This window comes from Lissotriton vulgaris, chromosome 9 (genome assembly GCF_964263255.1).
Source record: "Lissotriton vulgaris chromosome 9, aLisVul1.2, whole genome shotgun sequence".
In the NCBI taxonomy this organism is placed as follows: domain Eukaryota; kingdom Metazoa; phylum Chordata; class Amphibia; order Caudata; family Salamandridae; genus Lissotriton; species Lissotriton vulgaris.
In genome coordinates this window covers 493469618-493487596 of record NC_141697.1, presented here as the reverse complement: position 1 = coordinate 493487596, position 17979 = coordinate 493469618, and the positions used below count along the sequence as shown (strand labels likewise).

The following is a 17979-nucleotide window of genomic DNA, read 5'->3' as shown; positions in this document are numbered from 1 at the left end:
TTCCACGTACCCAAGAGGAATCTTCGCTCCGCTGACCTCACCCTGGCAGGGGGCCCGGCATCCGCAGAGACAGAACCGAAGGAAGAGCCTTCTCCTCCATCGCAGCCAAGACCTGGAACGTACTGCATATGAAAATTAGACGCTCCCAGACACTGCACACGTTTAGGAAGGACCTCAAGACCTGGCTTTTCGACTGAGCCCACATCAATTTAATAATATTGTTACCATCAAATAAGCATTTGCAATGCAATAGGTCTTGCATTACTTAAAGTTTGATCTAATTACGTTGCATTAATTGGAACGTTAATAGCTCAAACTTTTAATAATGTGACACTTATTGCATTGGTGTATCAAAGTACCTTCATATATGAATGTCTAATAGGCATATTGGATAGTGAGCGTCATTAAATTCAAGCTGAAAAACTCTGACAGGATAAAACGGTAATTTTCAGTGTGGAAGTCTGTAAAATTGCATGACTGTCAGAATGTTTTGCTTGGTTAAACCGTGTGATACTGAATAAAGCTCCCCTGCACCTCGCGTCATGTATCTACTAAAGTGGCTAGAAAAAGCGTAAACAGTAAACCAGTGTGCGCTGTGGATGTGCATGTTTGTTTGCTGGGAGCAGAGGGGGAGGGGCAAGGGGTTGCAGGCTTGGAACGCAAAGGAGAGAACTAGTGCTTTAAATGGGCCAACACTTTTTTTTTGAGAAGGAAGGACTGCACTCATCAAGAGTGACATAATAAGTTTGATTGGAGAGTACCTGCACTTCTCAGAAACAAGCAGGTACCGGGTACCTGCACTGCTATTTTTCCATTTCAAGCACTGGAGAGAACAGAGCAACTTTTTGATAAGCCACCGTGGACTCCACGCTTTGATGGAAAGGATTCCGAGCCAACGTCATTTCAGAGCCAGTCAGACGAACGGCGCATCAAAGGCGCGTGCCAGAAGCCACCGGGCCTGATTGCGTGATCACAGGAAGGTGACACTGTGAATGGCGACGCCTACGCTGCTCGTCAGATGGGGTAGGGACGGAACACAATACGCTGTTGGAAAATGTGGACAGAAGAGCACAACAAGTGGTGCATGCGTGCCACAGCTACACACGTGGTTTCACTTATCGCGCCAGTGTCTGGGCACGATAAATGAAACCACGTGACGGGCTATTGGTGTCTATTATGCGCACCAAGTGCGTAATAGACACCAATAGGCCGTGGGCGGAGCAATGCGACCGCCTCTGGCCAATTGCGTGCAGTCTTTAATAAAAAGACTCACGCACAGGCCAATCATATAGCACAAAAGGAATCGAACACGCACATGAGTGTGCGATTCCTAGGTCACACTCAAAACCCCGTTTTTCATCTACTAAATGTCTTGCGCTGCACGAGTAATGCAGCGCAGTGCACGGCTAGGCGCGAGACCTAAAAAATTCTCTATTTCTAAAACGGCTGCAAATTAACAAAAACGAAAGGAGTCTTACCATTTTGATGCCAGTTGAAAATGTGACTGGTTTAATTGGTTTGGGCTGCTTCTCCAGCTTTATTTCCAACTGTGTGGATCTGTCTTTGTGCTGAGCCAAAAGCAGAGCAGCAGGCAGATGTGAACTCTCCTGGAAAAAAATGGAAAAAGAAGGCATTAATTAGCCAATTTTTGTGACTTTTTTGGTGGCTAAATTATAGGATTATTTTACTGCAGAATTCAAGTTAGTAAAACATGGCTGATTCGTTGGTAGAAACTTTTTTAAAGATTGTAACTAGGGGTGTGCCAAATTCGTGCGATTTGCTTTTGCACATTTACATGAATTTTTTGAGAAATTACACGCAATTGCACAGAACGTGATATTAAAATTCTACATTTAGCGCTATATTTTAGCACAAAAAGACATTACAAAAATTGCTCATCTGCCTCCAACAGTTGCTCATGTTCTGGTCTTTGGCATTGGTCCAGGCTCTCCCACAGTATGATATTGCTGGGAACGCAGTGTAGTAACAAGACCGGAAGTAATGGTGTAACTTCTGGAATTTTACATTACAACAATTTCCCGAAAATACTCTAAATATGATCCAAGCACAGTGATGCAAGTATGGCACTCTCTAGCCCAATCCCATGGAGTCCCTTATGGAACACGCCTTGTGACTGATGTTGGATCATGTGCCCGCACTGCTGTGAGGAGGCGGCTGCTTAAGAGATTAACTTATTCATGCAACATTAGGAGGAGACAATGGAAGACAACAACACTGACACAAGAGTTGGGAGAACAAGGACAACAACATTTTGAGACTCAAGATCCCAATCATATTTACAACAAGGGGTGGTGAGGGACAGAGTCTCTGAATTAAGCAGAAAGCTCTCACCCAGTCAAGAGATCAGGGCTAGATCCAACACCGTTTTTTAGCTCACTGCACCATCCCAGTTTCAGAACCTGGCTGTATGCAAATTAGTCTGTTCCTGTCCCAGTGCATGATGGGAACAGGGCAAACCAAACTACAAAAGCCAATTCTTACACTGGGAAGGAAACAAGCTCCCGGGGACCGGTTTCTGGCATTACAGCCGTCTTCGGCCCGGTTTGCTTGAATCCTGATGGTGCAATGAGCAAGGGTCTCACATCTGAGAATACCCTTCCACGCTTAGGGTGGACAAAAATATTTACAACAAGGGGTGGTGAGGGACAGAGTCTCTGAATTAAGCAGAAAGCTCTCACCCAGTCAAGAGATCAGGGCTAGATCCAACACCGTTTTTTAGCTCACTGCACCATCCCAGTTTCAGAACCTGGCTGTATGCAAATTAGTCTGTTCCTGTCCCAGTGCATGATGGGAACAGGGCAAACCAAACTACAAAAGCCAATTCTTACACTGGGAAGGAAACAAGCTCCCGGGGACCGGTTTCTGGCATTACAGCCGTCTTCGGCCCGGTTTGCTTGAATCCTGATGGTGCAATGAGCAAGGGTCTCACATCTGAGAATACCCTTCCACGCTTAGGGTGGACAAAAATATTTACAACAAGGGGTGGTGAGGGACAGAGTCTCTGAATTAAGCAGAAAGCTCTCACCCAGTCAAGAGATCAGGGCTAGATCCAACACCGTTTTTTAGCTCACTGCACCATCCCAGTTTCAGAACCTGGCTGTATGCAAATTAGTCTGTTCCTGTCCCAGTGCATGATGGGAACAGGGCAAACCAAACTACAAAAGCCAATTCTTACTCAGACATGAGTCCCTTTCTCACTGCTCCATCAGGATTCAAGCAAGCCGGGCCGAAGAAGGCTGAAATGCCAGAAACCGGTCCCCGGTAGCTTGTCTCCTTTCTGGTGAAGAATTGGCTTGGTAGTTTAGTCTGCCCTGTTCCCATGATGCACTGGGCCAGGGACAGACTGATTTGCATATAGCCAGGTTCTGAGCTGGGATGGGGCAGTGAGATAAATAATGGTGATGGATCAAGCCCTGATCTTTGGACTGGGTAAGAGTGGTCTGCTCAATTCAGACACTCTGTTCATCACCACCCCCTTTTGTAAATCGATTTTGGCCACTATAGGTGTGGCAGGGTATACTCAGACATGAGTCCCTTTCTCACTGCTCCATCAGGATTCAAGCAAGCCGGGCCGAAGAGGCTGAAATGCCAGAAACCGGTCCCCGGTAGCTTGTCTCCTTTCTGGTAAAGAATTGGCTTGGTAGTTTAGTCTGCCCTGTTCCCATGATGCACTGGGCCAGGGACAGACTGATTTGCATATAGCCAGGTTCTGAGCTGGGATGGGGCAGTGAGATAAATAACGGTGATGGATCAAGCCCTGATCTTTGGACTGGGTAAGAGTGGTCTGCTCAATTCAGACACTCTGTTCATCACCACCCCCTTTTGTAAATCAAGATCCCAATCAGCACTCTTTCCGCCACCAAAGGTATTTGCTCTCCAACTGCTCAGAGCAATGCGATCAGTGCACTTCAGTCAAAACATGTAAGCCCATCATGATTAGGATAAACAAGCAAGATCTTGAGAGGCACTAGATCTCATTTCTGAAACCGAGGCTTCCTAATCCTTTACTGTTATGGAAAACTTTAAGATGAGAGTGGTGAATCAGTATTAACAGAAGCAGTGAAATAATTGTAATTATGATGGCAAAGTTATTGACACAATGGGATAGGGTCTTAATGCATACGTAGGCTGTTGGTGGGGTTATACAAAATGAAGGCAATGGAACAGACAGGTAGAAAAATGCATATAAATGGAGTCCAATCATCGCTCTACTTCTGAAGTCAAAGCCTGCAAGGTTAGCCCACTTATAGTCTCCCATCCAAGTCTTTTTAAATCAAAGACAGACCAATGAATAAAGTACGTTAGGCGAGGAAAAATGTTGTGTGGTGAGCTAGGGAAAGAGAGAGTCTAAAGCAGAGTGAGGAGGAAATTGCTGCCAGTGCTCAGAGGTTAAATGATGCACAAACAAGGCGGAATCCCTTATGTTGCACTAGGTGACAATTGAGTAGCAGAAAAGAAGATTGCTGCAATGAATGAAAACTTTAAGGCAACTTAAATAGCATTACATACTTGAAAAGCCACTGTACTACCAGCATCAAAGCCTTCTTTTACTGTTCGCCATTTGGAAAAGTTGGAGTCTAGGATGACTGGAAAACAAAGATGGGCATCTCCAGCAATCGCTCAACATCTGGGAAGATCACCCATTCCCCCATGCAAACAATTCAGATAAAACATTGCCAGTTTGACCAACTTAACAGCTGAGTGTTTTAGGCCTATCATTTCAGATGAGGCACAGGATCAGCCTGATTTGCATATGGCCATGTCTGAACTGGGGTGGTGTGGAGTGCAAACAAACGATGGATTTAGGCCCAGATCTCTGTACTGGGGTGAATGTATGACATTGTTCTGCATTCTATCCATCAACTGTGGTTTTTGCATTTGTCACCCCGAGTGGGATGGGTATGCTCAGACGTGAGTCCCATGCTCTCCACACCACTGGATTCAAGCAAGCCGGGCTGAAGACGGCTGGAATGCCAGAAACCGGTCCTCGGAAGCTTGTTTCCGGTCCAGGGAAGGCATTGCTTGGCAGTTCGGGCTGGACTGTTCCCATGAGGCACAGGGTCAGACTGATTTGCATATGGCCATGTCTGAACTGGGGTGGTGTGGAGTGCAAACAAACGATGGATTTAGGCCCAGATCTCTGTACTGGGGTGAATGTATGACATTGTTCTGCATTCTATCCATCAACTGTGGTTTTTGCATTTGTCACCCCGAGTGGGATGGGTATGCTCAGACGTGAGTCCCATGCTCTCCACACCACTGGATTCAAGCAAGCCGGGCTGAAGACGGCTGGAATGCCAGAAACCGGTCCTCGGAAGCTTGTTTCCGGTCCAGGGAAGGCATTGCTTGGCAGTTCGGGCTGGACTGTTCCCATGAGGCACAGGGTCAGACTGATTTGCATATGGCCATGTCTGAACTGGGGTGGTGTGGAGTACAAAAAAACGATGGATTTAGGCCCAGATCTCTGTACTGGGGTGAATGTATGACATTGTTCTGCATTCTGTCCATCAACTGTGGTTTTTGAAATTATCATTTCAGAAGCAGCATAAAACAGAAGTGTGTTTCCCCTTGCATCACTTTCCACTCAGCCACAACTACATTTCATAGTGTCAGGTGCAGTGTCTTTCCATCCCAATCCCTATTCTCCTGAATTGCACTGGCTAAGTTATTTGTCTTGGAAGGTAGGTGCTCTTCTAGACAAACTGACTGCAAAGTCTATGTTTGGCAAGCTGATAACCATCGTAGGTAGGAAATATGAATCTCAAATAGGCCTATACAATGGTCTTCTTCATTGATAACCAATGAGTTGATTTTGACCATGACTGTCTCAAAGAGGAAATTGACCGATTTTTCTGATGTTTGCTGGATACTCATTAAGGATAATGGGGTAACCCTGTAACCCTCAGAATCTGGGTATGTGTGCAAAACAAAGTTGTTCTGTAGGGAACCAGACAGATAAATCAGTAAAGTTGAACTAGCAACGTTGACGTTTCGACCCTAAGAGGCAGTGCTGATTCGTAAGCATCCTTAGCGGGTTTAACTTGTTCACGCAAACCCACAACTAGAATAAGTAACATATTATCCTGCTGTGGTCTATTCATCTAATGTTGGACTTCTGTGTAAAATGTCATCCACTTGTGTAAATATGCGTTATATATACGTTATTATTTTTGTACAGCACCTTGTCACTAAACACGATCAGTCACTAATTGCTTCACAGTCCCACGTGCTTTATTGTGTTGGACAGCCGTATATACTTTTACTGATTTATCTAAAGAGTAAAAAGGAACCCATTACCTGAACTCAGTGTACCGTTATGTGTTTGTGTGTTTCCTTCATTAATGATTAATGGAATTTTCATGACATGCATTAAGTATATTAGAAACTAAGTGTACGTGACTCCCGGCAGAACCACTGTTTTTGTTTTCTTTGCTGGATACTGGCAGCTCTGGTTGGGTAGGTAAAGAAACCTTCAAGTTGCATGCTGGAAATTCTTGGTGGAGGGCAGAGTGTGATTGTGTCTGGAGAAAAGGCAAGATTTGAAAAGGTTGTGGGGGAGCAGGCATGAAGAAGATAGGGCTACTTGCAACCCACAGTTTTTGAGGGCAAAATTTGAGAGAGGAGGTCAAGTTGTATAAGTGGCTTTAGCCAAATCAAAACCAGTGCATTATGAGAGCTTTATGTTGGTGTAGCAGTGGAGTTAGTTCAATTCACGAATTAATTCCCCCTTCTCTTTGACAGCATTTTACTACCCTCTCCCTTTGACCCCTTCTGAAAATGTTAATGTTAACATGTCTCAGCTGTGGCACAGGCGAGCTGATATGCTCCAACAAGTAATTTGTAAGAATGTGAACCGTGTATGTAGAAGGGGTCTTGAGAAACTATTCACCAGACATTCTTGACATTACACCTCTCTCCCCTCTTTTCCCTAACTGAACTGTATTACCAGTATCTCGCTTAGCTTCTCTTAGACCGGAAAAGTCATGAAAAATACCGGAGAGACTAGTACGAGGACAAAATGGCTTGATGGAGTAGAAGGCAAAAATCACACAAGTATTACATTTGGAGAATTTGCTAAATATTTGTACATTTCACAAAATGCAAAATGTTCTAATTACGCAAGCTTAGCTGACTTGAGGAAGTATTCGTACAGGCCTAATGTCTGCTGCAAGAAATCTCAGTCAGGCAACATCCAACCAGATGCGTGCCAGCTCTTGAGATTAAAGGTATTTGTTCTTACATCAGCATTATTAAAACGCACAAAACCTCTGCTAAGGTAATGACAGCAGACGTCGAATACGGGATCGGATGTTCCAAGTCAGAAATTACGTGCAAAACAACTCTCGTTTGAAATCTTTCGACATAAGATTTCTTTACCTGGGAAAGTTCAGAATTCACTGCAAGCGTGCAGTGAACAAAGTTGGCAATGTGTGCTAAACCTTGACAACATTTGGTTGTGCTTACCAGTTATTCTCAAGACACCCCGTCGAATAAACACAAGTGCTAAACTAGCTGACATAATCCATGCCTCACAAAAAACGAATAACTTGTACCCTAATATATATATATATATATATATAATTTTCACACAAACACATCACACAAATAACTCACACAGTAGTAGAGGCTGAAACGCATTAACTCAGTCATTTTCCACCTTAAATAGATGTAAATGGCCCTAAAACCTCTATAAAGGAATCTCTCTCATTTAAACTGGGTGAAAATATTTGCAAAATGACTGACAGTCTAAAAATAGGCAATTTGCAATCTTAAAATAGCTAGAAGGATTAATTGTTTAATGGGCATGATTATTTCCTCTTGCTCTGAAGTTCAATTCTCCTTTCTAAAATAGCAATTTCCCCCAGCCAACAAGACAAATGCTATACAGGGATCATTCCCAGATTGCTCCACCATTACACTCTAATACTTAGTTTTAGAAGAAAAACAGACTGTGAAAGCCTAGATACCAAGAAGCATAATCTATCAAAATAAACATAAGTAATGGAAAAAAGTGCTGCAATTTCATGTATTATTTTCATTTTGCAAGAGATATTAGCAGTGTTTCTTTGCTAGAAGTCAAAGCTGGCTAAGTTAAGGTTAAGAGGAATGTCAAGGTTTACAATTTTATATTTATATTCCACTGGTTGTACAATTAAGAATACTAAGAAAAATAGAACACATTGATTATTTATAAAAGCAGTTTATGCCTATTTAAAACATATTTCTTGCAGGGTAAAATGTACACCTACGTTACCTCATTTATTTTGTATTTGAACATTTAACAAAGTATTTTCTGTCCCGATATGCTCACCTATTTAAAACACGCATTGGCAAAGTCCAGTAGATTGGACACTCACTCGAGCCCCAAAAAAGCAATAAAAAAGGCCACTGACGTGCAATTTTTTTTTAATTGCTGTTTGTACCCATTGCAAGGATAACACAAAAATGTAAATGTGTGATGAAAGAGTGTATTTTTCAAATGTAAAATAGTGTTAAACAAAGCTGATCCAAGATGTAATGGGCAATGTCTCAATCCACTAGCGGAATGTTCCCAAGCCAAATCTGCCAATGGCTGAAGGAGGCTGAACTAAGGCCCCATCGAGGACATACAGAATAAATAGTTAACCACATATAGTGCTTCACCAGTACATCGTACATTTTTAAAACTGCTTCATATGACAACTTAAACATAGTTGTGAGCATGCAACTTACTTTTTTCAGTAGCACCAATGTGGCTAGTGAAACATTAAAAAATATATATGTCTCAAGGACCTTAAAAATTTGAACACAAGTAGAAATCCCAAGAAAGTGAATTTGTAGTTTGTTACGGACGGAAGGACCTCCTCCCTTTTCTTGCATTCTAAATCTGGCAATCACCAGTTGCTTCAGGTGAGCAAGCTTCAGATTGCACATAGATATATATATCGAGGAATCATAAACCTGAGAAATGGAAAGAACATTAAACAGTGTCTTCAACATGACACCGTATTTTACCCGGAGTCAATGAAGGGAGTGCATAGAGGATAGGTGGTGTCGATAAGCAGCATCAGATTTGCTGGCCCCCAGAAGCAGATGAACTGCATTTCCAAGACTCTAGAGGATGTTGAGGTACAGGGAGTTATAGTAAATCAACATGCAGCCTTCAAGGGCTCTAACGGGTAAGATATAAACAGCTGGTTAGGATGGGGGGGGGGGATGAAGTATCTCCAGACCTTCAGTGTGAGAAGCCAAAGCTTGACTCCTAGATTTCAGATGCTATTAGCAGAAGGAGGGTGGGCCTCAACTCCTGTTAGAGGCAAAATCCCTACTGGTCCTCAACACTATCTATAAAGATAATCTTAGATTTATCTCCGGTAAGGTTTTGATAGTTGCTGCCCATCCACTGCCATACCTACTTCATGTAGTGCTGTGTCATCAGCACACAGAGTGAGCAGAAGTAGTGGGAATGGATAATGCAAGCATCAGAGATAAACAAAAACAAGTCAATGAATGGGGGAGAGTGAAAAGATAACCCAAGTGTGACCAAGCAAGATTTCACTAACGAGGACTCATTAGGTGGACACCAGACTGGAGTTGCTTGTTTTACTGTCTGTAGGGACCAGACTTGGTACTTCAGGCTGTGCTATTCCTAATGGAGTAGGACCAAGAACAACTTGCATGTGGCAGGTCTCCATCTAGAGCGGCATAGTGGACAAAATACCATACACTGGAATATGCCCATGCAATCACCAGTGGCAGGAATTAATTCAAGCATTCCATCACGAACCTTCTCGTTAGTTTCAATGCAAAGCTGTTGAGTACTCCACTGGATGGTAATTAGGGCTAAGAGGTGAATACTGGAATAAAATTGCCAGAGACAACTGAGACAGAGAAGGTCGGAACAAACCTATTGAGCCCATTAGGGAGTGGCTATTGAGCAACATCATGTGGTTGATGATGTCAAATTATCCTGCATATCAAGAATGATCAGGTTCCTCTAGACATTGCTGATAATCTCGAATCAAGAGGTTTTATCAGGGCAGACTTCAAGAGGAATTATTCTGTTGGTGAGAGAGTTATTTAGAATCACAGTAAATGCTGAAGTGATGGCATGGTCAAAAGCCTAGAAGATAAGCATGAGTCAAGAGGACAGACAGAGATCGGACTATAAAGAATGACGAACATGTGCTCCACGATTTAGACAATTGCAAGGCCAGTTCCAATAATAGTTGTAGGTAACAAATTCAAAGATGCATCCTACGTTTTCAACGATAGACTTGTTCCTTACACACATATTTAAAGGTTGTGATCATAGAGATGAAACAATGTGAATAATTACCAGTGATATCAGATATGTATTTTTTAGGTCAAGCCTAGCGCAGCGCGCATGCGCTGAACTATGGGAGGCTTCTTGTGAGCATTCAAAACTTCTCTGTGTGAGTCTGACTGCTCCCACACGTTGGATTGGCCTTTGCGTGTGTCTTTCAATAATGAAAGCAAGCAAATAGTCAAAGGCGGATGCATGTCCCACCTCTTCTTCAAATGTTCACTCCCACGGTGATTTGCTCTAGGGAGCAAGCAGCGGCACGCAGAGTGCAGCTACATTCCTCGTTCGTCGTGGATCAGGTTACTAATTAAACACAGCGCGGTCACTTTCACTTTAGTTGCCACGATTGTTGTTTTTTGTGGACTGGTTTCCTAACCATGACTTTTGAACTCTGGCATTATTGGCATGTTTGCTCAAGAAGATGGCATTATTTTGTTGCCATTGCATCTTTCGCAAAGCTTAAAGGAATTAGGAGTGATTGCCCGAGGTGCCATGCTTCTTGTACTTGGGACAACATGCCCATTGCTGTGTGATAATGCTAGATACTTATGCAAGAACACTATGTTACTTATGGTGCAAATACATGTTGGCACTGATGGGTGTACACAGTATCTTAATTGATGGAATTATGGGCTAAATTGCTGTATACTAAAGATGGCTTAGTCCCCGAAATTGGTGTATGTTTTTATGGAACGCAGCGATTTCTTGTCAACATCACTAATGGAATTGTGGGCTAAATCGCTTTGGGCTGCAGTTGTTGCATTACTCACAAATGATTTAGTTCTTGAGATCGGCGTATGCTTAAATTGCAGATCACCTCATGTAAGGGTTTATAACTTGTGGTCTAGATGTCGATTTTATTGAATGCAGCTATTTTCAGGTACAGAGCTTCTTGCAAACGGAAGTGAGTCAGGAGCAGGCTCACTTCGGTTATATGATTGCGGTCTAGCTGTTGTAGTGGCGGAGTGCAGCTCTTTGAATTAGAATACTTTTCGTAAACGGAAGTGAGTCAGAACCATGCTCACTTCCGTTTCACATGGTTATCATGCCAGTGTTTGCACGCATTTTTCTGTGCGTGCTTCAAGTTGGCGTCCGTATTTAAATAGCTGAACCCCTTGAACGGTGTAGGAGACCCTTTCCTAACACGGTTTGGCCATTGGATACTTGAGTATTGCGAGCATTGTCTGTGAATATGGACAGTTCTCTTGTACTTTTGGTACTTTTGGTACTACTGATATACTTGATATGGATATACTTGTAGGCTGATCTGTGTGTTTAAAAAAAAAAAAAACGAACGGCCAGTTTCATCAACGTAAAATCGGCCCGCAAAAAGGCCAGATTCTGAGAATCTGGCCCTTTGCGAGTGCAATTTTTGCATTTGGGATTCATCATCCCAAATGCAAAAATCGCTATTATGGAATTACCAATTTTGCGAGGAATTGCATTTAAGGAATCTCTATTTGAGATTCCTTAAATGCAATTCATGAAACATTTAAAAATTGCGATTTTGCAATTTTGGTACGCTATTTACCGCGAAGTCAAACCTCGTGGTAAATAGCGGAAACTTAGAAAAATGCACTTAAGTGCATTTTTCTAAGTTCTATGTTACACACACACACATGTCCTTGGGACATGTGTGTGCGTAACACCTGCGTCCAATTTCATTTCAGGGGTGCAACAGGGTGTCCTTTGGACACCCTGCACCCTTGAAATCGCAAACTCAAAATGCGAATCGCTAATAGCGATTCGCACATTGATATGTCTTCCCATTCATTCCTATGGGCCTTTAGGCCCATAGTAATGAATGGGGAGTTATTCCTTATTTGCGATTAGCAATTAGCTAATCGCAAATAAGGAAGCTGTAGGAATCGCAAAATAAATTGTGATTTGTACATGAATCCCGTTTTGCGAGTCTGTAATAGCGATTCCTTATTAAGCGCTATTACAGACTCGCAAAACAGGACTTTGATTAATCTAGGGGTAAGGGTCCAGGTGTTTGATTATCTAGGTGCGTTGTTCAGGAAGGATTAATCAGCAAAATGTTTCTAAACAGACCTCATGGAATTTCTAAAGGTAGTCCTTTCTCAATCCCTCCTCACTTCAGTGACTAATTTTCCACCCTACAGTCACAGGAATACAGGTGCACTTTAACTGTCTGGGGAAGCTGAGTCTACTCTCCATCTTGTGCAAAGTAGAAACCAAGGGCCAGCGAAAATGGATCACACTGGTCACAGCCAACAGTCTCCCTATGACACGTGCCATATCCAACTAAGCACAAATGCACTCAACTCACACATGAAATGTTAACGCAAGGGATGGTTTGTCACATTCAAGTGGAACTTTACACAAGTGAGCCGGTAGGCTGTACTCCTGTCAGACAGACTCTACCCAGAATTATGAATTCAAACAAATTGGTACGCTGCCACCACCACTGTATGTCATCAACCCAAGACATGGACAGTAGTCTCATATTGATACAGAGAACCTTTGGTGCGCACCCGCAGGTCACAGTTCAGGTTCTGGACCTAGGGTTTACCATCAACAGTCCTGGGTCTAAGCACACACGCTAGATTAGTTTGCTGTCTGGGCCAAACAAATAATCAGGATACTGGATTCACATGAGGTCGGGCACTCAGTTCAGAGGCCTGTATACCATGCAGGGGACATTCCCATTCCAATATTCTGCAGCAGGGTTACTAGTATAAGAGGCTTAAATTGAGTATATGGTAAGTGGTGCGGTTGTGCAAATATATGTGGTAAATAAAAATTACCTGTACTGAATTTCTATGCGGTAAAGTTCAATAAGAATAACTCAATCAGAAATGAGAGGCAGAGTCCGTGGCATCTGAGTTTATAAGGGTTTTATTCCATAAAATGGAATTGGTTCGAACCAGGTATCATGTTCCATCACCACGAAGGTTCAGGAAGGGATAGACAATGCTTTATTAACAGATTACAATATATATAGTAAATGCATTTAATGGTGATGGATACAGAAGGCGTAACAGCTGAGAGAAAAGAGATAAGAACACATGTACGTAACAGAAGGCGTGCACGAGGGCGTACACGGAGGTGTGTGCTAGACAACGTCACATGAAAGTGTCACAGGTAGGTGGATCCATAGAGGAATCCTGCAGTGTCAGCAGAAATACATGACAGAGATGCGCGCGCAGCAGCATGACGTGTGATTGACGTGGAACTGGAGGGTGAAGGGGACTTGACATTTAGCACCATACGTGGAGACAGAAGTCTGGGGTGTCAGAACAACCTAAACCCAAATCATATCTAATATCTTGTGTTTGAGGAACTGTATTATCTAGAAGGAAAGGTCTCTCGGGCACAGGCTATTCTATACTGACTGCTAGTGCGTGCATATGTGTCTACGTGTCTACGTGAGATGCGAGGGGCCATGGGCCTACCATGGTAACGGGAGCATGAATTACTTGCACGGAGACAGAAAGGCCGGGCCCTTTGCTCTGCAGCTGGGGAGATGTTTTCCTAAATCACTAGACAGGAATGAATTTTCGAGGAGCGGAGCAGATAACTTGAAGGCAAAACACAGTCTTGGCAGGCAAGCAGGCCGAGCCAGGCACCGCTCGCCGCACAGGGAGTAAGGCAAGGGTCATGGAAGCGGGTCCAGGCTGCAGCTTTCAGAGACAGAAGGCAGAAAAGGGCTCGATGGCAGGAATCAGGGCCTAACTCGCCAGAGCCAGAAAAACGTGAAAGTGCACCATGTAAAGACGGTGGCAAGGCATACTTAGGAACTGAATATTCGACCCATTCATGGTGGATCTGAAAGAGGACATGTTAACGTTGGACGCAAATGTATTTGCGTCTTCATAGCTGGTTGTGGAGGGAACATACATGTACTTGAAGCACGTACATGGAGCCGTTGGGGTCTACGTTAGGGGACACAATTGACCATAAAAATTCATATTACCTCATTCCCTCCTTGTCCCCTACGGACCCTTCATGATATATCGATCTTCATTAGTCTATCAATTTGTTCATATAACATCATTTGCTCTTCTTTTTTCTGGCGGGATTTTGAACGCGGACTTGAATGGGGAATACATGATGTGGCGCACAAGCCGCAAATCGCTGGTCCACATTGTAAACATAGGCAACAACTGAATACTATGAGAAGGGCTATTCCGAGGAAGGATAGGACCTTCCATCCCCAGGCTGATAGTACGCTCCAGAACCAACCGGACCAAGTCCAGGTGCCTGGATTCTGGTGTATCTGACTTGCAATCTTGTGGAGACGGGTTATGGCTCTATATACTGATGGTGCGTTTTCTGGAATGAAAACACAGCAACTCGATCCGATGACTCTACAAGCTCCGCCCCTATCGGCCAGGATGACGTCAAGGACAAGACGATTTTGAAGAACAACAATCCGCATAGCAGACTGCTCCTCCGTTAAGTTGCCTAGGGCGGAAGTAGTTTCATTCACTACTGCTTCGAGGGTTCTGGTTAATTTACGTATCAGTTTACTATTAAAGACAGCACCTAAATAGGGAAAGAAACCTTTATTGAAGTCTGTATACTGTTCCCATGCCGTTTCAGTGTAGTCGACAATCGGGAGATCTCTCTCGGGTCTAATGTGTACTAGATGGGAGTCCCTATGATAATCAGGAGGGGCTAGGAAAACAGGTGGCAGAAGGAATGCAATGTAAAAAGTACCATCCCAATCTAGAGGTAAGCGTATATATGCTGTATGACCACAAATGAAATAGGAATGACGGGAAGCTTTAAATGTAGACTTGCCTTTATCACTGAATTCGATCACAGTAGTACATCTACTATGACCCAGGTGTACTGAACCATTCTTTCTGACACATAATTCACCTTTGACTGGTAATACGGACATAGCGGGCAAGACTGGTTCGGCTTCGGACTGGACATTCAGAATCATGAGGTTGAGTGTAAAGTTACCTAATCCATATACTTCGTTTTCTAGATCAGTCCCTGTCCTTTGGGGAAGACCCTCCTTGTCAGGGAAACATACTTTATGCAGAACTGTGTTCAGATTTCCCCATACCCAATTGCCCTGGTAAACTACGGAATCGGAATCTAAAGAGTTCATTAAACTAAACCATGCACCACAGGAACCATTATGTGTAAACGGGTACGGAAAGAGGGGCAGAACTCCCTTGTACTTCTGATAGGGAGGGAGTCGGCCACATATCCAACAATTGGTAGCATTGGTGGTCTGATGGGAATGATGTAACATGCTAATGAATGTATTGTTGCGCAGCGCAAGTCGGTAAGATAACTCATGCGGGGGCAGTTCACTGAAAGTATGCTCGGCAGTGACATTTGAGGAAGAATGTGCACGCTTGAAAATAGGAAAATATATGTGTAACAGTATACTTGCAGCAATAATCAAAAGACTCAGGAAAAACAATCAATAATGTCACGATACAGTGACTACGGAGAGATTTACAATACTCATGTTTCTTGATCTGTTTCTGTCTATCTCTCTCTCTATTGGGGTCTAGGGGATACATGTCAGAAACTCGTCTAACCGATTCACCTAGGGGAGGACTTAAACAATTAAACTGTCTGACTTGCTAGACCTCAATTTCATGCGGAATTCCTGGGAAGGAGTTTTCTCTACCAGGGGGAGCTTTGTATCAGTCTCTGGAAGGGGGCAGGGCTGGGAGTCTAGTTTCGGAGGCAGTCCATAATGTTTTTTGACATGACTCGAGTGAAGCCAGCCCTTGCGGCCCTCCACCTTGACCGCGGTCCTTGTTGTTAATAACACGAGCTTCGGCGCCTGCCAACGGGGCTCCAGCGGACTCCTCCTGTCAAAGTTCCTCACGAGCACCAGGTCCCCCGGAACAATCTCGTGTGGCTTCACCTCGGTGTTGTCGGGAAAGGCTGCTGCTACCTGTGAATGACATGATTGTAGTGCAGACATCAAGGAGGCAAGGTAATCTGTCAGCATAGTACAGTCAACATCAGTGATTTTACGAGGCAGAGGCGTCCCCCACATATTCGGTGGCCTACCAAAGACCACCTCATACGGGGATAGCCCTGTTCTTGAATGCGCTATCATTCTCATGTAAAAGAGTGCAACTGGTAAAGCTACTATCCAGTCAACACCTTTCTCTCTACAGATCTTGGCAAGACGTATTTTCAGGGTCTGATTATGACATTCCACGAGACCTGCTGCCTCGGGATGTCTAACACAGTGGAACTTCCACTGATATCCTAGCAGAAGTGATACCTGCTTCATAAGCTCGGACGAGAATGGCTGACCGTTATCTGAGTATACGATACGGGGCAAGCCATACCTGGGGAAGAATTCACGAACCAGCTGCTTGGCAGTGGTCGGAGCAGTATAATCTGGGACTGGATATGCTTCTGTCCAACGGGAGAGTGCACATACAACTACGAGGACATATTTGAATCCTCGACAACGTTCCATCTGGATATAATCCATCTGGAGGACTTCAAAAGGGTGATCGGGAGGATGAAATCCACCTTGCTCTACGGGAATGCTTTTACCTGGGTTGAACTGACAACAGATCATGCAAGTACGCACTTTTTGTTTGGCTGCTGCTCGTAAATGTTTATTGAACCAAAGGTTTTGAATACTGTCTAACATGGCTTTTTCTCCTAAATGTGCAGGACTGTGTACTGTGTTAATGATAACTTGAACCATAGAGTCGGGGAGAAACCATGTGGCTTTCCCCTTCGTCATCCATCCCTGTTCTGTCTGGATCCCTCCTAGTTCAATCCATTTCTTGATTTCGTCTGGTGTAGCATGTGTCTGTATGTCAATTACATCTAGGGCGGGATCCCTAACTGTCATGCAATGTGTCGGTGTCGGGACTATTGTCTTTGTCAGGTCAGTTGCGTGAGTCTGAGTCTGAGCTGTATGCTTGGCTGTTCGGTCTGCCAGGTCGTTACCCTGGGAAATCGTATCTGTGACTTTCGTATGTGCCTTGCACTTCATGATGGATATCGCTGTAGGCAAATGAATTGCGTCTAACAGAGCTTGAATGAGAGGACCGTGTTGAACTTTGGCCCCGTGAGAGGTCAAGAAACCCCTCTCTCGCCAGAGTACACCGAAGTCGTGTACGACTCCGAAAGCATAACGTGAATCTGTGTATATGTTAACTCTCTTGTTCTTTGCTCGAATACAGGCTTGAGTCAGAGCGATGAGCTCTGCTGCTTGGGCTGACAGAATGTCAATACAATTTGTTTCGATGACTTCAGATTCTGTCGTGACTGCATATGCGGCCACTAACTCTCCTGTACTTGTTCTCATACATGAACCATCCACATAAAGTGTCAGGTCTGGATCTGGTAATGCAGTGTCTGTCAAGTCTTGTCTGGGTTTCGTCGTAATGGTAATGACTTCAATACAATCATGTGCCAGAAGGTCTGTCTCACTTAATGGCAGAAGTGTAGCAGGATTCAATGTATTGCAACGTCTGATTTCTATGTGTGGCTGAAACAATGTCAATTCATAACCTGTCACTCGTGCTATAGTCAAGTGCTGAGTCTGTGTTCGGTTTAAAAGAACTTCCACGGAATGCGGAACTTGTACTGTCAATTGGTGTCCTAACACTATGGAATCACTTTGTCTGATTGCTAGAGCTGTTGCTGCTACAGATTTCAAGCACGCAGGCAGCGCC

General features: G+C 43.8%; 1 protein-coding gene across 1 annotated transcript in view; it reads right to left on the bottom strand.

Annotated features, from left to right (window-relative positions):
• Positions 1-17979, bottom strand: part of MNAT1 (MNAT1 component of CDK activating kinase) — a 687393-nt gene that overhangs the window by 346917 nt on the left and 322497 nt on the right. The window contains exon 6 of the mRNA XM_086936667.1: positions 1479-1607. Coding sequence (XP_086792793.1) covers positions 1479-1607 — 129 coding nt within the window. The remainder of the gene's footprint in view (positions 1-1478; positions 1608-17979) is intronic.